The sequence below is a fragment of the Ctenopharyngodon idella genome, chromosome 12 (assembly GCF_019924925.1).
Source record: "Ctenopharyngodon idella isolate HZGC_01 chromosome 12, HZGC01, whole genome shotgun sequence".
In the NCBI taxonomy this organism is placed as follows: Eukaryota; Metazoa; Chordata; class Actinopteri; order Cypriniformes; family Xenocyprididae; genus Ctenopharyngodon; species Ctenopharyngodon idella.
The window spans coordinates 30,078,769-30,100,085 of NC_067231.1; the positions used below are offsets into that span (position 1 = coordinate 30,078,769).

A 21,317-nucleotide genomic window follows, 5' to 3' on the forward strand; every position below is an offset into this window, starting at 1 on the left:
TTGCATCATTATGTGGGTAAAAAGCTTCATTTGTCATTGACAGCTATTCAAAAATACATTTTTACAGACCTAAAATTCAGATTTTAATTGCATACAAAATTTCGATTAGGATTATACAGTTTGAACATAAACTAAAACTAATACACTTAAGCCATAACTATGTTTACGAGGATACTCACCAATAAAGGCATTTTCAAGCGCAAAGAGAGCTTAATTCAGGATTCGCACGCTGTCTGAGACGCAGCTTGCACTTTGCACACATAAAACTTCCCACACAGAGAGTTCCCGTTCGCATCTTCTTGAGCTTGAATATTTCAGTTGGCAAGGCTTAAACTTTTGTGACGATGCAACACTTCCCCGTCAAATCACGTTTGTTCACATTCATGTTCTCACAACATTGCATTACTAGAATTCATAAAAATGTTGCGATTGACACCGTTTCATATACTCACCTACACCCAGGATTAAAGGATTAGTTCACTTCAAAATTCAAATCTCCTGATAATTTACTCACCCCCATGTCATCCAAGATGTTCATGTCTGTCTTTCTTCAGTGGAAAAGAAATGAAGGTTTTTGAGGAAAACATTCCAGGATTATTCTCCATATAGTGGACTTCACTGGGGTTCAACGGGTTGAAGGTCCAAATGTCAGTTTCAGTGCAGCTTCAAAGAGCTCTACATGATCCCAGACGAGGAATAAGAGTCTTATCTAGAGAAACCATCGGACATTTTCTAAAAAAAATAAACATTATATACTTTTTAACCACAAATGCTCGTCTTGCACTGCTCTGTGATGCTCCACGCATTACGTAATCACGTTGGAAAGGTCACGCGTGACGTAGGTGGAAGTACCGATCCAGTGTTTACAAAGAGAACGTGCAAAGACTAAGTCAAACGGCCTTTACAAAAAAAGGTAAAACAACGATGTTGGACAATTTTTGAAGTTGGAGGAGAAAATGAGATGGAGTTTACTGCGGTACTTCCTCCTATGTCACGCGTGACCTTTCCAACATGATTACGTAATGCGTGGAGCATCACAGAGCAGTGCAAGATGAGCATTTGTGGTTAAAAAGTATATAATGTTTATTTTTTTTAGAAAATGGCCGATGGTTTCTCTAGATAAGACTCTTATTCCTCGTCTGGGATCGTGTAGAGCTCTTTGAAGCTGAAACTGACATTTGGACCTTCAACCCGTTGAACCCCAGTGAAGTCCACTATATGGAGAAAAATCCTGGAATGTTTTCCTCAAAAACCTTCATTTCTTTTCCACTGAAGAACGAAACACATGAACATCTTGGATGACATGGGGGTGAGTAAATTATCAGGAAATTTTCATTCTGAAGTGAACTAATCCTTTAATTTTATGCCCTGTATGCATGACTGACAATTATGCATCACATTACGTTTATTAGTTTATGTACAACTGTGAAATCCAAATGAATGTAAATTTTATATGCAATTCAAATACATAAATCTTACATTTAGCTCTAAATATTGCTTGAGCGTTTCAAGTATAGTCGGAGGATGTGAAATTGTGCATGAAACAAAAAAATTACAAATGGTCTGTTTTTAAATCAAGATTTCCTCGATGATGATCTAAAGACTGCGTCCCGCTGATTGACAAAATCAGAGCTGACTGACGGGGCGATGACCCAGCAGCTTCTGTAATGAAACCCTGTCCACAAAACGCAGCACTCCACAAATTGCTTTGGCAGTGGAGACGCTACATGTCACTCCTCAAGCCTCAAAAGTGCCTCTCTGCCTGTCAGTCTGTGATCTGTGAAGTAGATTTCCATTTCTCCCCAAACGCTTCTCTCTGCAGTAACGTTTTTTTTTTTATTATTATTGTGGTTTCATTCTCAGAGCAAAGCATATTTTCATAGCAGATTAGCTCTGCTCCAAAACAGAGCGAGACGTGTTTCTGTCTACATAGTGAACTACTTTACAAGGAAGCATCCTAAATAAAATGTCTTCTCAGAAGTGACTGATTTGAAACACACAGGCAGCAACTTCACTCGACTCACGAATAGGGTTGTCTAATCAAAAAAACATACAAAGAGCATACAAATATTGGATAAAATAGTCCATTTAAATTAGATTTAAAGGGGACATACCATGAAAATCAGACTTTTTCCATGTTTAAGTGCTATAATCGGGTCCCCGGTGCATCTTCCAACCCAGAAAACGTGAAAAAGTTGATGAGTTGAATCAACTCCACAGCAACTACAAATTTATCCACTAACCGTTCAGAAACGTCTAACTTCTTCCTGAGTCTCTCCATCAGTGTCGACTCCGGTTTGAACAATGTAAGGCTGAACACCATTACTGACAATCCTCATTTTGGCTGCGTGAGATTCTCCAGCTTTGTTGTTGTTGAGCGACCGAAGCGCGAGCTGTTAAAGCTCCGCCCCCTTCTGGAAAGTGGCAGCTCATTTGCATTTAAAGGGACACACACAAAAACGGCGTGTTTTTGCTCACACCCAAATAGGGGCAAATTTGATTGAACAGCTCTTAAAAAAAAGATTTTTAATAATTTAAAGAACCTTTTTCCATGATAATCAACCTTTTGTGGAATGGAAAAGTTCCATGAATGTTCTTCATGGAACCATCAATGCCAATAAAAGAACCTTTGTTTTGAGAGTGTAAGAACTTTCTTGCGTGTTGCAATGCATACAATGCACAAACATACATTAGAATTTGGCCAAAAGAAGTCTCAAATGCCGAAACCCTAAAGCCGCATCACATGCGTACCCATGCACTGTAATGCATTTTTTAGAACAGCCTTAATATCCTGAAATGTCTTCAAATGCTGTCTATATATGAGGCTCACTACATTTCAGAACAGAGTAATAGTGTGCATTGCCTCGCTCTCTGAAACATAACCCTGAGCTCTGTCAAAATTGCTGAGTTTTTTTGCTTTCTTTCACTCACTATTTTCGCTCTCTATGCGGTCTCGCTCTTGCAGTTCTGCCATTTACTGACAGACATGCCTGAGAAATAAAAGACCCGCCGCTGCATCCTGTCAGAAATGCATTAGGCTCTTCACAGAACGTGGTTTCATATCAGTCCGGCCATATGAGCACCATGAAACTGGACATTTGCTTCAGTCGAGCGTGTGTCGGTCTCCTCCTGGGCAGTATCCAAAACAACCTCCGGCCCGCGGCTCTTATCGTGTGGCCAGAATAAATGGATATCACAGACCGAGGCTGCCAGCTGCCAGTCGAGATTCACTTCCAACTCCACAGGAACAAGAGACTGAACACAGTCACCTGTCCAGAACACTCCAGATCATCATTAACATTTGTACAAAGTCTGTGAAATGAATCAAGAATAATCAATTCAAAAAAGCAACTATGACCGAAGAAAACGGACATATTTCACCCTGAATCCCACTTATGTTAATCCCACTTAAATTTTAAACAAAATTTTAATTAAAATGCAAAATAAATCATTTTATTTCCAAGATCAAAACTGACCGGCAATCACAGAGTTAAATATAATCATGTAAACACGTACTGTGACTTGCATATCAGGTGATTATCCTTAACTAAAACTATCAAAAACATTTCTGTTATTTGAAATAAAGCTGAAATAAAATAAAATAAAACATAAATATTAGTTGAAAAACTTGAAATTTTGTCTTGGCAATAAACTGAAATAAGTTTAAGTTGAAGCACTAAAGTTATGAACTGGAATCGCATATAAAACTAAAACAGTAGCACAACGAAATTCCTAAAAATTAAACTAAAATCAAAATCAACAGTAAAGATATAAAAATAAAAGCTACACTCCAAAAAATGCTGGGTTAAAAACAACCCAAGTTGGGTTGAAAATGGACAAACCCAGTGATTGGGTCATTTTAACCCAGCTGTTGGGTTAAATGTTTGCCCAACCTGCTGGTCAGTTTTATTTAACTCAATTATTGTTTAAGAATTACTGTATTGCTTGCTTACAATGAACCCAAAATATGTGGAAATAAACATTTATTAATATGTTTAATGAATAATAATTAAACAATAAACATTTATTAAATCGCTCATTAATAAATTTTCACCTTTTGATTATTATTGTCACCTCTAGTAATTATGTGTCTGATTTTTAATTTCCAGCCTATTTTGGGTTCATTTTAAGCCAGACATACAGTAATTCTTAAACAATAGTTGAGTTAAATAAAACTGACCAGCAGGTTGGGCAAACATTTAACTCAACTGCTGGGTTAAAACGACCCAATCTCTGGGTTTGTCCATTTTCAACCCAGCAGTGTAATTCAAAATATTAATAAAATTAAATAACACTGCATACATACAAGATACAATCTAATGTGTCCTGCCACATTTTACCCCAAAAACAAAGACAAAAAAAGGGAAATTTTATTTTGCATTAAGGAACATACAGTCTACTATTAGGACAGTTGCACTATAAAACATCTTTTTTCTACCCAAGTCCTGGGTTGAGCCTTTTGGGTAATTTTTTGGGGGTTATTTTTCCAGCATTTGGGTAGTTTTTGCACTACCCAGATCCTGGGTCAGACGTAACAACCCGGCGTTTGGGTAGTTTTTGCGTTACCCAGATCCTGGGTCAGACGGAACAACCCAGCGTTTGGGTAGTTTTTGCGTTACCCAGATCCTGGGTCAGACGTAACAACCCAGCGTTTGGGTAGTTTTTGCACTACCCAGATCCTGGGTCAGACGTAACAACCCGGCGTTTGGGTAGTTTTGCGTTACCCAGATCCTGGGTCAGACGTAACAACCCGGCGTTTGGGTAGTTTTTGCGTTACCCAGATCCTGGGTCAGACGTAACAACCCAGCGTTTGGGTAGTTTTTGCATTACCCAGATCCTGGGTCAGACGTAACAACCCAGCGTTTGGGTAGTTTTTGCACTACCCAGATCCTGGGTCAGACGTAACAACCCAGCGTTTGGGTAGTTTTTGCGTTACCCAGATCCTGGGTCAGACGTAACAACCCAGCGTTTGGGTAGTTTTTGCGTTACCCAGATCCTGGGTCAGACGTAACAACCCAGCGTTTGGGTAGTTTTTGCGTTACCCAGATCCTGGGTCAGACGTAACAACCCAGCGTTTGGGTAGTTTTTGCGTTACCCAGATCCTGGGTCAGACGTAACAACCCGGCATTTGGGTAGTTTTTGCGTTACCCAGATCCTGGGTCAGACGTAACAACCCGGCATTTGGGTAGTTTTTGCGTTACCCAGATCCTGGGTCAGACGTAACAACCCGGCATTTGGGTAGTTTTTGCATTACCCAGATCCTGGGTCAGACGTAACAACCCAGCGTTTGGGTAGTTTTTGCGTTACCCAGATCCTGGGTCAGACGTAACAACCCAGCGTTTGGGTAGTTTTTGCACTACCCAGATCCTGGGTCAGACGTAACAACCCAGCGTTTGGGTAGTTTTTGCGTTACCCAGATCCTGGGTCAGACGGAACAACCCAGCGTTTGGGTAGTTTTTGCGTTACCCAGATCCTGGGTCAGACGTAACAACCCAGCGTTTGGGTAGTTTTTGCGTTACCCAGATCCTGGGTCAGACGTAACAACCCAGCGTTTGGGTAGTTTTTGCGTTACCCAGATCCTGGGTCAGACGTAACAACCCGGCATTTGGGTAGTTTTTGCGTTACCCAGATCCTGGGTCAGACGTAACAACCCGGCATTTGGGTAGTTTTTGCGTTACCCAGATCCTGGGTCAGACGTAACAACCCGGCATTTGGGTAGTTTTTGCATTACCCAGATCCTGGGTCAGACGTAACAACCCAGCGTTTGGGTAGTTTTTGCGTTACCCAGATCCTGGGTCAGACGTAACAACCCGGCATTTGGGTAGTTTTTGCGTTACCCAGATCCTGGGTCAGACGTAACAACCCAGCGTTTGGGTAGTTTTTGCGTTACCCAGATCCTGGGTCAGACGTAACAACCCAGCGTTTGGGTAGTTTTTGCACTACCCAGATCCTGGGTCAGACGTAACAACCCGGCGTTTGGGTAGTTTTGCGTTACCCAGATCCTGGGTCAGACGTAACAACCCGGCGTTTGGGTAGTTTTTGCGTTACCCAGATCCTGGGTCAGACGTAACAACCCAGCGTTTGGGTAGTTTTTGCATTACCCAGATCCTGGGTCAGACGTAACAACCCAGCGTTTGGGTAGTTTTTGCACTACCCAGATCCTGGGTCAGACGTAACAACCCAGCGTTTGGGTAGTTTTTGCGTTACCCAGATCCTGGGTCAGACGTAACAACCCAGCGTTTGGGTAGTTTTTGCGTTACCCAGATCCTGGGTCAGACGTAACAACCCAGCGTTTGGGTAGTTTTTGCGTTACCCAGATCCTGGGTCAGACGTAACAACCCGGCGTTTGGGTAGTTTTTGCGTTACCCAGATCCTGGGTCAGACGTAACAACCCGGCATTTGGGTAGTTTTTGCGTTACCCAGATCCTGGGTCAGACGTAACAACCCGGCATTTGGGTAGTTTTTGCGTTACCCAGATCCTGGGTCAGACGTAACAACCCGGCATTTGGGTAGTTTTTGCATTACCCAGATCCTGGGTCAGACGTAACAACCCAGCGTTTGGGTAGTTTTTGCGTTACCCAGATCCTGGGTCAGACGTAACAACCCAGCGTTTGGGTAGTTTTTGCACTACCCAGATCCTGGGTCAGACGTAACAACCCAGCGTTTGGGTAGTTTTTGCGTTACCCAGATCCTGGGTCAGACGGAACAACCCAGCGTTTGGGTAGTTTTTGCGTTACCCAGATCCTGGGTCAGACGTAACAACCCAGCGTTTGGGTAGTTTTTGCGTTACCCAGATCCTGGGTCAGACGTAACAACCCAGCGTTTGGGTAGTTTTTGCGTTACCCAGATCCTGGGTCAGACGTAACAACCCGGCATTTGGGTAGTTTTTGCGTTACCCAGATCCTGGGTCAGACGTAACAACCCGGCATTTGGGTAGTTTTTGCGTTACCCAGATCCTGGGTCAGACGTAACAACCCGGCATTTGGGTAGTTTTTGCATTACCCAGATCCTGGGTCAGACGTAACAACCCAGCGTTTGGGTAGTTTTTGCGTTACCCAGATCCTGGGTCAGACGTAACAATCCAGCGTTTGGGTAGTTTTTGCATTACCCAGATCCTGGGTCAGACGGAACAACCCAGTGTTTTTTAGAGTGTGATCATTGTTAAAGTTTACATGATTTCCACAACATTCAAGCCCATTAATCACATTTTCTTCATGCAAAATACATTTATTTGTTGTTATTTTGGGGTAAAATGTGATCTTTCTTGACAGAGATTCTGTTTGAAATGTTTACTGTTAAAGTTAATCACATGATACACACTGTTCCACATTCAATTTTTATTTCTATGTAATTCTGCAGGAAACACTGATTCTGCTCCTCCAACACTTTCCCCTGAAGAACTGCAGAACAACCATCAAACTGAATCTGGCTGCAGGAGGTCCGTCATTAAAACGAGAACAAAGACTTTCTCTAAAACATTATTATCATTGAAGCGGCCTCATCCGGAGGGTAACGTGTCTTTAACTCGAACACATAAAACAGAAAGACTTCCTGCGCCCACTGTGTCAGAGAATACAAGGATATAAAAGACTTTCAGGAGAACAGAGGAAGCGCTCTGTTATTAGGTTTGATATTCCGAAGAGATGCGCGCTCACGTCACACATGATTTACGATTCTTCAAAAGATGCAATACCTGGAGATCCATCTGTGTCTCACGACTTCAGTCGGAGATCATATCTCCGCCTTAAATTATTCCCTGCTATCAGAAACCCGATCTGACACCCGAGAGGGTTTCAAATGAAGTCTTTCAGAAGGCTGCGATCCGAACGCTTACACACTGCTCACAAAAACCCACAACAAAGACTTTCACTGTCAAAAGAACAGCGGCTCGGTCCAGTGAAAAGACTCCAGCACATGTTGACATGACATCAGATGTGACTGGCTTTCAACGAATCAAAAACTCCATTACTCTGCACTGCAAAAAATGATTCTGCCACTCTTAGAAGGAAAGGTTTTATATGGAACCTCAACCCTCTGGTCCTCTTTGGTCAAAAATGACCAGAAAATTTTACGTTTTGACATTTTAATTTCTTTTGCTTCAGTGGACACTTGGTGACTTTTGTCGCATTAGCTATGTGAACACACAAAAATATCATGGACATGATTCAGAAACACTATTATACACACAAATGAACTGGTGTGGCTGTAACAATATGGTAAAATTGAGCCAAAAGACTCAAATAAAAGGTTGAAATCAGATCAGACCCAGATTTATTAAGCTGTGATAAAACATACTTGTTCATTTTAGTTATATTTTTATAGAATTTTGATGTTATGTGTAACAAAATGTCCTCCTTTGTGTTCTGCGGTAAAATTAATGCAAAAACTGATGCTTCAAATCAACATTCAAACAAAAAAAACAAAAAAATCTAAACCTTGACAAAAAGTAGTCTAAATCCAAATCCACAACTTAATAAAAATAAGTATGTCTAAAAACCACTAGAGAATTTATAAGCCACTTTATATAGAACTATACTGGCACGACATTACAGATGTTTTTCTTTTTTTACTCCCACCAGATGGCGCTAATCTACCTTCAAAAAAATTGGATTTTAAATGCCTTGTCTCTATTTTAACATGGAATACTGCTTTAATTGAAAAATAGGCCTAATTTAAAAATATATTAGAAAAAATGTGTATTATTTTCAATGGGGAAAAACAGCTAATAAAAATTGTATAAATATTGCATAGTATCATAAAATACCCTCAAAATATTAAATAAAAATCAAAAAATATTATTGAACAAAAATATATTACATTGGTTTTCCTGAAAAACAAAAAAGTTACATTTCAAGGCTTGATGGTAAAGGAGCCATCTTAGAACCTTCCCATCATGTGATCATTTTATGGACTTAGTTTTAATTTTGTTTCATTTTTAATTTTAATTCAATTTTATGAATTAAACAGCTCATAAACACTAGAAAATATTGAAGTAACCTGTTGAACATGAAAGTATTATGCAGTAATTTAAGACATTTTTCCTTATACAAAACCTTTTTGGCATAAAGTGTTCTTTAAAATTAAGTCAAGAACACTAGAGTTCTATACAGTACAGTACAAATATCTAAACATTCTTAAATCAAGATACATTTACTGGAGAAGCAAAATGGCTTCAGATAGTAAGTTTTGTTTTCTGAAAAATATCATCAAAATGAAGCGAGTTTGTGCACAACACAACATAACATTCATGTTTGCTTTCACATATACTTCCAGATTGCTTTTGCATTATATTTCCATACGTTTCTGCTTCTGTAACAGCTGAGCCTGATATCGGCATAACCATTACCGTCTGTCTCAAGAAATATTAACAAGCTCTCTCACACAAACACATATAAATCTGGCCACTCAAAAGCAAAGCTGTTTCTTGCATATGCATTGAATCTGAGAGTGTGTTGACAAACTGATGTGAATCATTGTGTGTTTGTTTACTATCCATCGTTTACTAAATGATGCATTTCAACAATATCCCTTCTCTACGCACAAACATGATAAAACTCAACAGGCACAGACCTTCTGCTTAACAACATCAATCCTGACGCTTAATGACAAGTACATTTCTATACTTTCATTGCATGTGCAAAAATCACCAGAAACTGCATATGTACGTAAAGCTGGACTGAAAAAATATATCTAGCTTTGTATTGAGAAAGTAGCAAACTGAAAAAAAAAAAAAAAAAAAACATGAATTAGGTTGTTAAAGTCACCATGAAATTAAAATTTGTCCTATTTATTTTCTAAACTCATGTTCCTGGAGTTATTGTGAATAATCCCATCAGTGCATGTTATTTTAAATAAAAGATTATGAAGGCGATATTTTTTATTATTATAATCAAAATGTAACACCTGTGAAAGAATTCATCTTACTTTCCAACCAATTCTCATAAAGAAACACTTCATCATCCATTTAATTTTCAACCAAAATCAAGTCTTGCATTATTTAACTAGCTGAATTTTTTTTTCAGCACTTCAAATCTCCAAGTATGATCCAATTTTAATGTTATTTTTAATGTGATGATTTGTAAAACTAAAAGTTTAAAGATGAAGGAACACTTCGTGGCAAACAAATTTTTATTTAAAAAGACATTAAATGACCAGTATAACCAGTAGATGGCGGCAAAGAAGCAATTATTGGCTCATTAGCCATTTCCACTCCCTAATATATGGGGGAAAAGTCACCGAGTCTCATGAAAAACAAAAACTTTTCTCAAAATTGTGACTAAATTACACTGAAAGCAAGTAAAAAGCACTCATTTTATAATCACTGAAGTTGCCGGTCAGTTCAGTATGGTACATTTAATAAGAGTAAAATATTTACATTTTTCCCTAGGTTTTTGCATGTTACTGTTGTCAATAAAAGTTAATTTTAACATCTCAATTCAAGCTCAGTGCTTTACTGTCACATTTCCGATAAATAAACATGTAATATTATTAATAACTGCACTTCTTAATGCAAAACAATAGTAATATGATTAAATTACCTTTATGATTAAAGCCCCGACTGAAACGAGTCGTCAGTAATTCCAGTCTCACTTCCTGCTGAACTAATTTGCATAACGCCAACCTATGCATTTCATTGGCTGAATAGCATCTCTTTGCCCCGCCCTCAATCACTGTAGTTGTATCTGAGACTGGAAGAGTTTGGTTCGTGTTGTTCATATCGAGAAGACGCTGTTTTCTGCTACCAAAGCAAATCCACTTGATGAGATTGATACGGTAAAACCGACGCCATCGTTACGGTTCGTATCAAGAGCTGAGATTCAGATAAGAGCATTTGGTTTTCGACCAATCACAACAGACTGAGCCATCTGACCAATCAGAGCAGAGCAGCTCTCAGAAAGGCGGGGTTTACAGAGACCAAATCTTTGATCGAACGGTTTCAGAAAAGAGCTGATGCTGCAACGTGTTTTTTTAGCGTGTAAAACTACTGTAGGAGACTCCAAAACAAAACTAGGAGCCTTTCTTTAAAAAAGGGGGCACTTCAGTGTGTATCATCTATACTCTCTTTTGCAAACAGGACGCGTCCCTTTTAAAACATCCTCTAACCTGCGCCAGAGCAGCAAAACTAGTGTGGGCAGTGGAGGGCAGACGCATTGGTCACATCGCCCTGGGCAAGAGCAATTACCCACAATCCCCTGCTGTCTGACTGCAAGCATATGCAGAAGGACAAACAAGACTCCTCAGTGTCCCCTTCAGTATGTGTGCTGGTTTTATACAGCGATACCGAGAGCTGCAGACGGGGTGAAAGGTTTCTGATGATGAAAATTTAAAGGCCAGGTGCTGAGAGCAGATGCATCATTAAGAATTAAGCACCATCATGGTGGCAGTGAAGCAAGAGTTTATGCGTTCACATCCACATTAACGGACTGAACAAACAGGCCTAACGAGAACTCGAGTCTAGCTCTAAATAAATAAAATTCAGTCAGTCTGACACTAAATAACAGAATAAAAAGAGCATGGCTGCACGTAAATTACTTCACATGTACATGCACACTCTTTTTGTTGTTTCTTTCTTAGTTATACTATCTAAAACAGTACTGTACTTCCACTCAATACCATATACCATAGTTTTTAAGTATTCATTACCATGGTATACTTTATTTAGGTGGTGTTTCATACAATGCATTATTAAAACCTAAATTTGTATCTGTTAATTTACTTATAGAACTTGAGCTAACATTAACAATGATACTGTAATAAACATATTGCTCATTAATGCATGCATTGGGTCTCTATTGTAAAGTGTTTCCATTAAAACACTCCTGCAACATTCCTATGGTTGCTATAACAACTAAAAAATAAGACAAGACCATCCACTGTCTCTGACAGCTACAAGATTTCTGTTCTTTTATGTACAATGTGTCCTGAATGTAAAATAAGCCCCAGTAACCAGTAAAGCTTTTAGAAGGACAAGAAGCTCATGCCACACCCACTTCCTGAACCGTTTACCATATATGGTAATAAAGTGTTTACCTGTAAACAGAAGAACACAACATATTCGAGGTACAAAGAGGAAAGTGATCTCATCCTGTTCAGACTTAAATCCACAAACTCCCAAAATGAAGTCATGCCATCATGAATGATTCAGCAGAAACATAAAAACAATCAGGCTTTAACTAACTAGTTTCTCATTAACACACATGAAAAACCAAAAGCACAGACATCAACACATACGCTATTGGGCTTATGTGTCTCTATCAGTAGCTGCTTCTTCTTTTTTTTATCTGCTAAAACAATAAAAACAACAATAAAAGCTACCGGCTCCCTTTCAATAAATAGGAATTTGAATTGATTTGGCCACAAAAAAAAACAAAAAAAACAGATGGCATTTCTATGACAGCTTGTTTCTGCCATGAAATAAAAATAAAAAAGGTAATTGTGACTTTTTACCTTACAATTCAGATTTTTTGTGAGAAAAAAAAGTCAGAATTGCTTTATATCTCATAATTCTGACTTTATATCTCGCAATTCTGACTTTATATCACGTAATTCTGACTTTGTATCACGCAATTCTGACTTTATATCACGTAATTCTGACTTTATATCACGTAATTCTGACTTTATATCTCGCAATTCTGACTTTATAACTCGCAATTCTGACTTTATATCTCGCAATTCTGACTTTATATCACGCAATTCTGACTTTATATCTCGCAATTCTGACTTTATATGTCGCAATTCTGACTTTATATCTCGCAATTCTGACTTTATATCACACAATTCTGACTTTATATCTCGCAATTCTGACTTTATATCTCGCAATTCTGACTTTATATCATACAATTCTGACTTTATATCACGCAATTCTGACTTTATATCTCGCAATTCTGACTTTATATCTCGTAATTCTGACTTTATATCTCGCAATTCTGACTTTATAACTCGTAATTCTGACTTTGTATCTCGCAATTCTGACTTTATATCTCGCAATTCTGACTTTATATCTCGCAATTCTGACTTTATAACGCAATTCTGACTTTATATCACGCAATTCTGACTTTATATCACGCAATTCTGACTTTATATCACGCAATTCTGACTTTATATCTCGTAATTCTGACTTTATATCTCGCAATTCTGACTTTATAACTCGTAATTCTGACTTTGTATCTCGCAATTCTGACTTTATATCTCGCAATTCTGACTTTATATCTCGCAATTCTGACTTTATAACGCAATTCTGACTTTATATCACGCAATTCTGACTTTATATCACGCAATTCTGACTTTATATCTCGCAATTCTGACTTTATATCACGCAATTCTGACTTTATATCACGCAGAGAAAAAAGTCCGAATTGTGAGATAAAAAGTTGCAATTACCTTTTTTATTTTTTTATTTAGTGGCGGAAACAAGTTTCCATACATTTCAGATATATAAACATTCAAGGCTTTTAAAACTTGTTTTGTTTTTGTTTTTTAACTTTTAAACAAGCCAATATTCAAAGATTATCTTGAAAAATATTTCTACTTCCTTACATTCAAATTTGAATTGCAATTTTGCGTCCTGTTTGTCACCTCTGGAATTGAACTGGAATTTAAAAAGAATTCTCCTTTTATATTTATTCATTTAGCAGACACTTTTCTCCAAAGCTACTTCCCACAAATGAGGAAAACAAAGCAATTCATCTTAATTTAATTTAATTCTGAATGATGCACAACCCTAGTTTATCTTCATCCAGTCAATTCCCCTTAAATAAAACAAGTCGTTTTTCCTTTTCACTCAGAAATACGCCACATTACAAAACTAAAATGGGTAGCAAACGTCAGGTCGACTATGAAGCTCGCTATTTAAGCTCACACTTTTGAGAACCAAAAATGGTTCATCTACAGTATTGCTGCAAAAACAAACAAATCTTTTTTAACATTTATATTTACTGCCTAGTTCAGAGCAGACTAACTGTAAATTCACTTAACTAGTTTAATAAATTCTTCTCATCCAAAAATGCAAAGACAAATCTACACCTCACTTCTCTAGTAGTTACACCATGAATTAAACAGTTACATGCAACAAACTCCCTTTAATCCGACTTATTCACAGCAGTTGCAACAAATCATTCTCAGCACATTCCCCATATTTTTCTGTGAAACAACCATCTGTGCAAGACGCTGTATTATCAGAGTAAAGAAATCTGTCTGAAACATGACTGCAACATAACAGATTCTTCATAACTGATGGAGATGAGACGCTGCTTTCCTAACGATTGTCTTGGGGATAGTGCTGTTATTAATAACAATGATGCCGCGCTGCAGAGCTATTAATCAATCACTGCTTCGGTGCACAGATATTACTCAGTCCGCGCCGTAACGTTTGAGTGACACTTCCCTTCAGCAGCTTCAGCTAATTGTGCTCGAATCTGTTCTGAAGTTTGGGATTTGCATCACATTATGCAAAAACAGGTGCTAACGTGACAGGAGCATCAGTCAGCTGCTTACGGAGTCGACTTTCCTCAGTGAATCACCTGACAGATTTCAAAATACTCTTGCATTTTTCTAGTATTCAGGGTCCACATTTAACATGCAGTAAGCACAAAACACTCACAATTTGACTTTTGGAAATGTATTTTGTCATGCAGCCTGTACTAACAAACACAAGGAGACGAGAAGAAACACAAGACTGCCTACTGTAAAGAAGTGTAGCATGAGGCTCATAGACGGTGTTTACAGTGTTAGGAGTGTGAATAAACATGTCACACAGAAGCATTAATCACACACACACATCATTAGTGTGAGAAAACATCTCTAGTCTGGCATATGGCACAATGCATCAGCCCATCATTCACATTATAACACTCCAGATTTCACCTCTGACCAGCGTGAAACTTCTGAAGTTTGAAAGACGCAGGATTTATTCACACAATATTCATCATGCATCACCATATCCTTGTGCGTTCAGCTCAGCGTAATGGATAGTGTTTTAGGAAGCAAATAAGCTGTCTTGTACCTTTGTCACTTTTTACTCACAAGCTGACTGATCAACTGCAATATGACATTGTATTAATCAAATTGTTAGCAATCTGACAGTGGCACTGATCAAATGACTTCAAACAACTTGACCTCAATGGAAAATCTGAATACATTATTATCTACTCTAAAACATCTTGATGGGTTGAGCCTTTTGGGTAATTTTTTGGGGTTATTTTCTCAGTGTTTGGGTAGTTTTTGTGTTACCCAGATCCTGGGTCAGACGGAACAACCCGGTGTTTGGGTAGTTTTGCATTACCCAGATCTTGGGTCTTTGATCAGACGGAACAACCCAGCGTTTGGGTAGATTTTGTGTTACCCAGATCCTGGGTCAGACGGAACAACCCAGCGTTTGGGTAGTTTTTGCGTTACCCAGATCCTGGGTCAGACGGAACAACCCAGCGTTTGAGTAGTTTTTGCGTTACCCAGATCTTGGGTCAGACGGAACAACCCAGCGTTTGGGTAGATTTTGCGTTACCCAGATCCTGGGTCAGACGGAACAACCCGGCGTTTGGGTAGTTTTTGCGTTACCCAGCTCCTGGGTCAGACGGAACAACCCGGCGTTTGGGTAGTTTTGCGTTACCCAGATCCTGGGTCAGACGGAACAACCCGGCGTTTGGGTAGTTTTTGCGTTACCCAGATCCTGGGTCAGACGGAACAACCCGGCGTTTGGGTAGTTTTTGCGTTACCCAGATCCTGGGTCAGACGGAACAACCCGGTGTTTGGGTAGTTTTTGCGTTACCCAGATCTTGGGTCAGACGGAACAACCCGGCGTTTGGGTAGTTTTTGCGTTACCCAGCTCCTGGGTCAGACGGAACAACCCGGCGTTTGGGTAGTTTTGCGTTACCCAGATCCTGGGTCAGACGGAACAACCCGGCGTTTGGGTAGTTTTTGCGTTACCCAGATCTTGGGTCAGACGGAACAACCCGGCGTTTGGGTAGTTTTTGCGTTACCCAGATCCTGGGTCAGACGGAACAACCCGGCGTTTGGGTAGTTTTGCGTTACCCAGATCCTGGGTCAGACGGAACAACCCGGCGTTTGGGTAGTTTTTGCGTTACCCAGATCCTGGGTCAGACGGAACAACCCAGCGTTTGGGTAGTTTTTAACCCTTATAAAAAGAAAATATACAAAAACAATGTCTCATCATGTTTTTGTGACCATTCACTTTCAGAGTTTGTCACAAACATGCAAGGAAAAAAACAGCTCAATAATTAAACTGTAATAATATGAGTTACACTTTTAAAAGGCTCCAAAACAGGTTTTTTTAGCAGTGATTCCATAGAAGAACCATTTCTGGTTCCCCAAAGAACCTTTCAGTGATCAGTTCTTAAAAGGACCATTTTAAAGAACCTTTTGTGGAACGGAAAGATTCCATGGATGTTGAAGTTTCTTCATGGAACCAAAGATGCCAATAAAGAATATTTATTTTTAACTGTCTGAATTGTGAGATAAAAAGTCGCAATTACCTTTTTTATTTATTTTTTTATTCTGAGGCGGAAACAAGCTTCCACAGAACGATGAGTTGATTTTAGATTAACGTGGAGCTGCACAACACAACAAAACCTGTAGTTTGTCAACGGCAGAATCAAAACAGCCCTACAACTAACCAATCACATCGTGGAGTTACCCAAGATCACCGGCGTATCGACTGCGCAGCTCAAACCAGAACTCTTGGTCTAATAACACGCACACAGTCTCTGGCCCTCGCATGTCACCGGAGTCGGTCCTGCACTGAATGACAGTTCCCAAGGTGTCTTTTGGGAATAAACACAAAACACACAATGTCTGTCTTTGTAGCGCTAACTCATCCAGACAGGAGGGCCTCGGGGAGAAGACGAGACTTCAGCTGTCATTTCTCACTACCTCTCACTTGTTTCCTCCGTTTCCCACTCTCTCTCTTCCTAACAGCGTAATGGAGATGAGGTGAGATTGTGTGTGGAAAAGAGTAGGGAACGTTTTCTTGCAGCTTTGCCAAAAAAAAAATAGACTACATCTGTGTAAACTACAATGATCATAATACAGATGAACATAAAACACGTGTCTTACCCTAAAACAAACACCTGAAATAATAATTCTCACTACATTCTTAAAAAAAGGGAGTTTTCACAGCGATGCCAAAGAAGAACCTTTCAGTGATCAGCTCATCACTGATTTTATTGATCTAAAGAACCATTTTTCGCTATGAAGAACCTTCTGTGCAATGGAAAAGTTCTATAGATGTTAAAGGTTCTTCACTATTTTCATGGAAAAGAAAAAAAAAGTATGGAATATTTTCGCTGCACATATTCATATTCATATTTCTGGTAATCTTGAATCAGAATATCTTCTCCTCCCTCTTGCAGCATCTCTTCTCTTCTCTGATGATGAGGGCGGGGCAACCTGTCACTCACATGAGATCCACCAATAGCAAACCACAACCATCCAATCAATTCCCCACAAACAAAATTAAGCCCCGTCCTACATTTGTTCTTGTTTGAGAAGCGTTTCCCTCAGATATACATCACAATAGGGAAGAAAAGATTAGCACAACTTCCATCTCATGCCGACTTTACTGCTATTGGAAATTTCCTACTTCCCACTTCATGATTACGAGCTCGTCACATTTAAATTCTTTGTTGGCGGGAATAACAGGAATCACGGAGGACACCAAGTTTATTCTTGCCTATTTATTGAGAAAATCTTATTAAAGCCAAATTATATTTAGCATCCAATTCATTGACAACAATATAAACATTCACCGCGCTATTTAGATTCTGTAATTTCGGTCAAATACAGGCTATTCTTACTGTGAATAAAACATATAATATGCTTCAAATGGTTATGTAAATATGCACTACTTTAACGGAAGAAAGGCGATGTAGCTTTTGTGGAAAAACTAATAAAGAATATTAGTCACAGAAGCAATCGTTCTTCCCTCCGCCATATTGAAAGTTTATGGCCCGCCAAACTCGGGAACTTGAGGGGGCGTTCATGTCCAATTTTTAACTAGTAAACTCGTATTTACGATAATTCCGATAGCACGCGAAGGTAGTATAAGCTACCATAGATGAAGCAAAAGTAATCTTAAAAAAAAAAAAAAACTCAAGTCCACAACTAAATAAATATTTTCAGTATTAATCACGATAAATATTCATTATCGACAGATATCAGTAAATCAAAATGAATTAAAATAATATTAAATTTAATTAATTAAAAGTATGTGGGTCGATGACAATTACGGTTTCAAATAGATACACCCTGCATCCCTATTTGGAAACCACATAAAAATAAATCATGCAACACTAAGATGTAAGACTAGTCTATGTTATTTGTCAATAAATAAATTAAAAATAATTATAATCACTTTCATACTTAAGCTTGCATTGCAATAATAGCAGAGACCGGGGCTAGTTGTCACAAAGTCTGCATCTCTGTACATCAGTTTGGCTTCAAACATTTAAAATTCAATATGATGAATTGATAACTTCTTTCTATTTCTATAACTGTTTTATATCAGTTTTGCTCGCAGCCTATAATACAAATGTTTTGTTTTTTGTTCCATACAACAACAACAACAAAAAACCTCAAATCAGTGCCAATAAGGTTTCCACTGTGACAACATGCCCCACTATAGGGGTTAATATATTAAATGAACAGAATCGTTATTAATGGCAGCAACGGTGGAAACGTTAAACGGCATTTTTGCAGTCAAGACTTTAAAAGGTGTTAATCGATACTTTAAAAATATAGGCTACCCTTACAATGCTGCAGTTCAGTCAGATTATGTGTTCAGTTGAATTTGCAAGTAGATAAATACCCAAAATAATACACTGATTTAAAACAGACAGACATTACACTGTGTCCAACGGCGGAGAAACTCACGTCTCTGAAGCGGTTCCAGTGCTTGACCGTGCGGCTGTACTGGTGGACGGTGGAGAGCCACTGCTGCTCATCTTCCATGAAATTCCCGCCGCCGATCTCCCGCGCTTCCCTCGCGCTCATCAGAGACGCGCTCATTGTCACGAGCAGCAGCTGAACAACAGATAAACCTCTCATCATGATCCGTTTCTCACGAATAAACACGAGAGATCCGAGGCGATGGTCTGATATCTGCTCAGGTGACGCGCAACGGTCGAACTGAAGAATGAGAGAGCGCGCGGGCGCGCGCGCGAGAGAGTCGCTGTCCAGTGCGCTGCGTCAACAGCATCTGTGCGCATCTGTCGTTGAACTGAGGCAATTAAATTAATCAATGCTGACATTCACGAAATAGCGTCTTCTATTCGGTTCGATAAAAATAAGGACCAAAATACCATAATATTACCATTTTTACATATTTAGCATGGTAAACTCATGGTATTCGATGGAATAACATATAGCCTAGTTACTAACATTATTGGACATGGATATGTTAATCTATATGTTAAACATTTAATACATTGGTATGTTATATATATATATATATATATATATATATATATATGAGATGCACCGATACTAAATTTTTCCACCATTAACGATAGCCGATTATTCAGTGATATCTGCCGATAGCGATACCAATAACGATACCGATAATTTGGGCGTTGTGCCTTTTATAGCTTCTTTTAAATTAATAATAATTTCATTAGCCTATAATAAATAATGAATCATTATATTTTTAATTCTTTCTATACTTTATTTTTCATCAACTTGTTTCAGAGTAACTGTGTCAGTTATAAACACATTAGATTAAATTAATATACTAATTAACAAACTTTCTGATTGTTATTAATTCATATAATTACTATTAATATTGAACATCAAACCAGTTTCTTAGCATTTTCTTTACACAAAGCGCAAATTCAGTGCATTTTTCTGCCCTCTTTTGATTGACAGGATATATCGGCCCTGACTATTGGCTGTTTTTAAATTATCAGCCGATAGCCGATAGTGTGAAAATTTGCTTTTATCGGCCGATACCGATTATTTGCCGATATATCGGTACATCTCTAATACATATTATATATATATATATATATACAGGTGCTGGTCATATAATTAGAATATCATCAAAAAGTTGATTTATTTCACTAATTCCATTCAAAAAGTGAAACTTGTATATTTTATTCATTCATTACACACAGACTGATATATTTCAAATGTTTATTTCTTTTAATTTTGATGATTATAACTGACAACTAAGGAAAATCCCAAATTCAGTATCTCAGAAAATTAGAATATTGTGAAAAGGTTCAATATTGAAGACACCTGGTGCCACACTCTAATCAGCTAATTAACTCAAAACACCTGCAAAGGCCTTTAAATGGTCTCTCAGTCTAGTTCTGTAGGCTACACAATCATGGGGAAGACTGCTGACTTGACAGTTGTCCAAAAGACGACCATTGACACTTTGCACAAGGAGGGCAAGACAGAAAAGGTCATTGCAAAAGAGGCTGGCTGTTCACAGAACTCTGTGTCCAAGCACATTAATAGAGAGGCGAAGGGAAGAAAAAAGATGTGGTAGAAAAAAGTGTACAAGCAATAGCGATAACCGCACCCTGGAGAGGATTGTGAAACAAAACCCATTCAAAAATGTGGGGGAGATTCACAAAGAGTGGACTGCAGCTGGAGTCAGTGCTTCAAGAACCACTACGCACAGACGTATGCAAGACGTGGGTTTCAGCTGTCGCATTCCTTGTGTCAAGCCACTCTTGAACAACAGACAGCGTCAGAAGTGTCTCGCCTGGGCTAAAGACAAAAAGGACTGGACTGCTGCTGAGTGGTCCAAAGTTATGTTCTCTGATGAAAGTAAATTTTGCATTTCCTTTGGAAATCAGGGTCCCAGAGTCTGGAGGAAGAGAGGAGAGGCACACAATCCACGTTGCTTGAGGTCCAGTGTAAAGTTTCCACAGTCAGTGATGGTTTGGGGTGCCATGTCATCTGCTGGTGTTGGTCCACTGTGTTTTCTGAGGTCCAAGGTCAACGCAGCCATATACCAGGAAGTTTTGGAGCACTTCATGCTTCCTGCTGTTGACCAACTTTATGGAGATGCAGATTTCATTTTCCAACAGGACTTGGCACCTGCACACAGTGCCAAAGCTGCCAGTACCTGGTTTAAGGACCATGGTATCCCTGTTCTTAATTGGCCAGCAAACTCGCCTGACCTTAACCCCATAGAAAATCTATGGGGTATTGTGAAGAGGAAGATGCGATATGCCAGACCCAACAATGCAGAAGAGCTGAAGGCCACTATCAGAGCAACCTGGGCTCTTATAACACCTGAGCAGTGCCACAGACTGATCGACTCCATGCCACGCCGCATTGCTGCAGTAATTCAGGCA

General features: G+C 39.0%; 1 protein-coding gene across 1 annotated transcript in view; it reads right to left on the minus strand.

Moving 5' to 3' along the window:
* Window positions 1-19,204, minus strand: part of LOC127524045 (testican-2-like) — a 40,063-nt gene extending 20,859 nt beyond the window's left edge. Inside the window, exon 1 of the mRNA XM_051915356.1 lies at window positions 18,883-19,204. Within this exon, the coding sequence (XP_051771316.1) occupies window positions 18,883-19,059 (177 nt within the window). The 5' untranslated portion in view covers window positions 19,060-19,204. The remainder of the gene's footprint in view (window positions 1-18,882) is intronic.
* Between the last annotated feature and the right edge of the window lie 2,113 nt (window positions 19,205-21,317).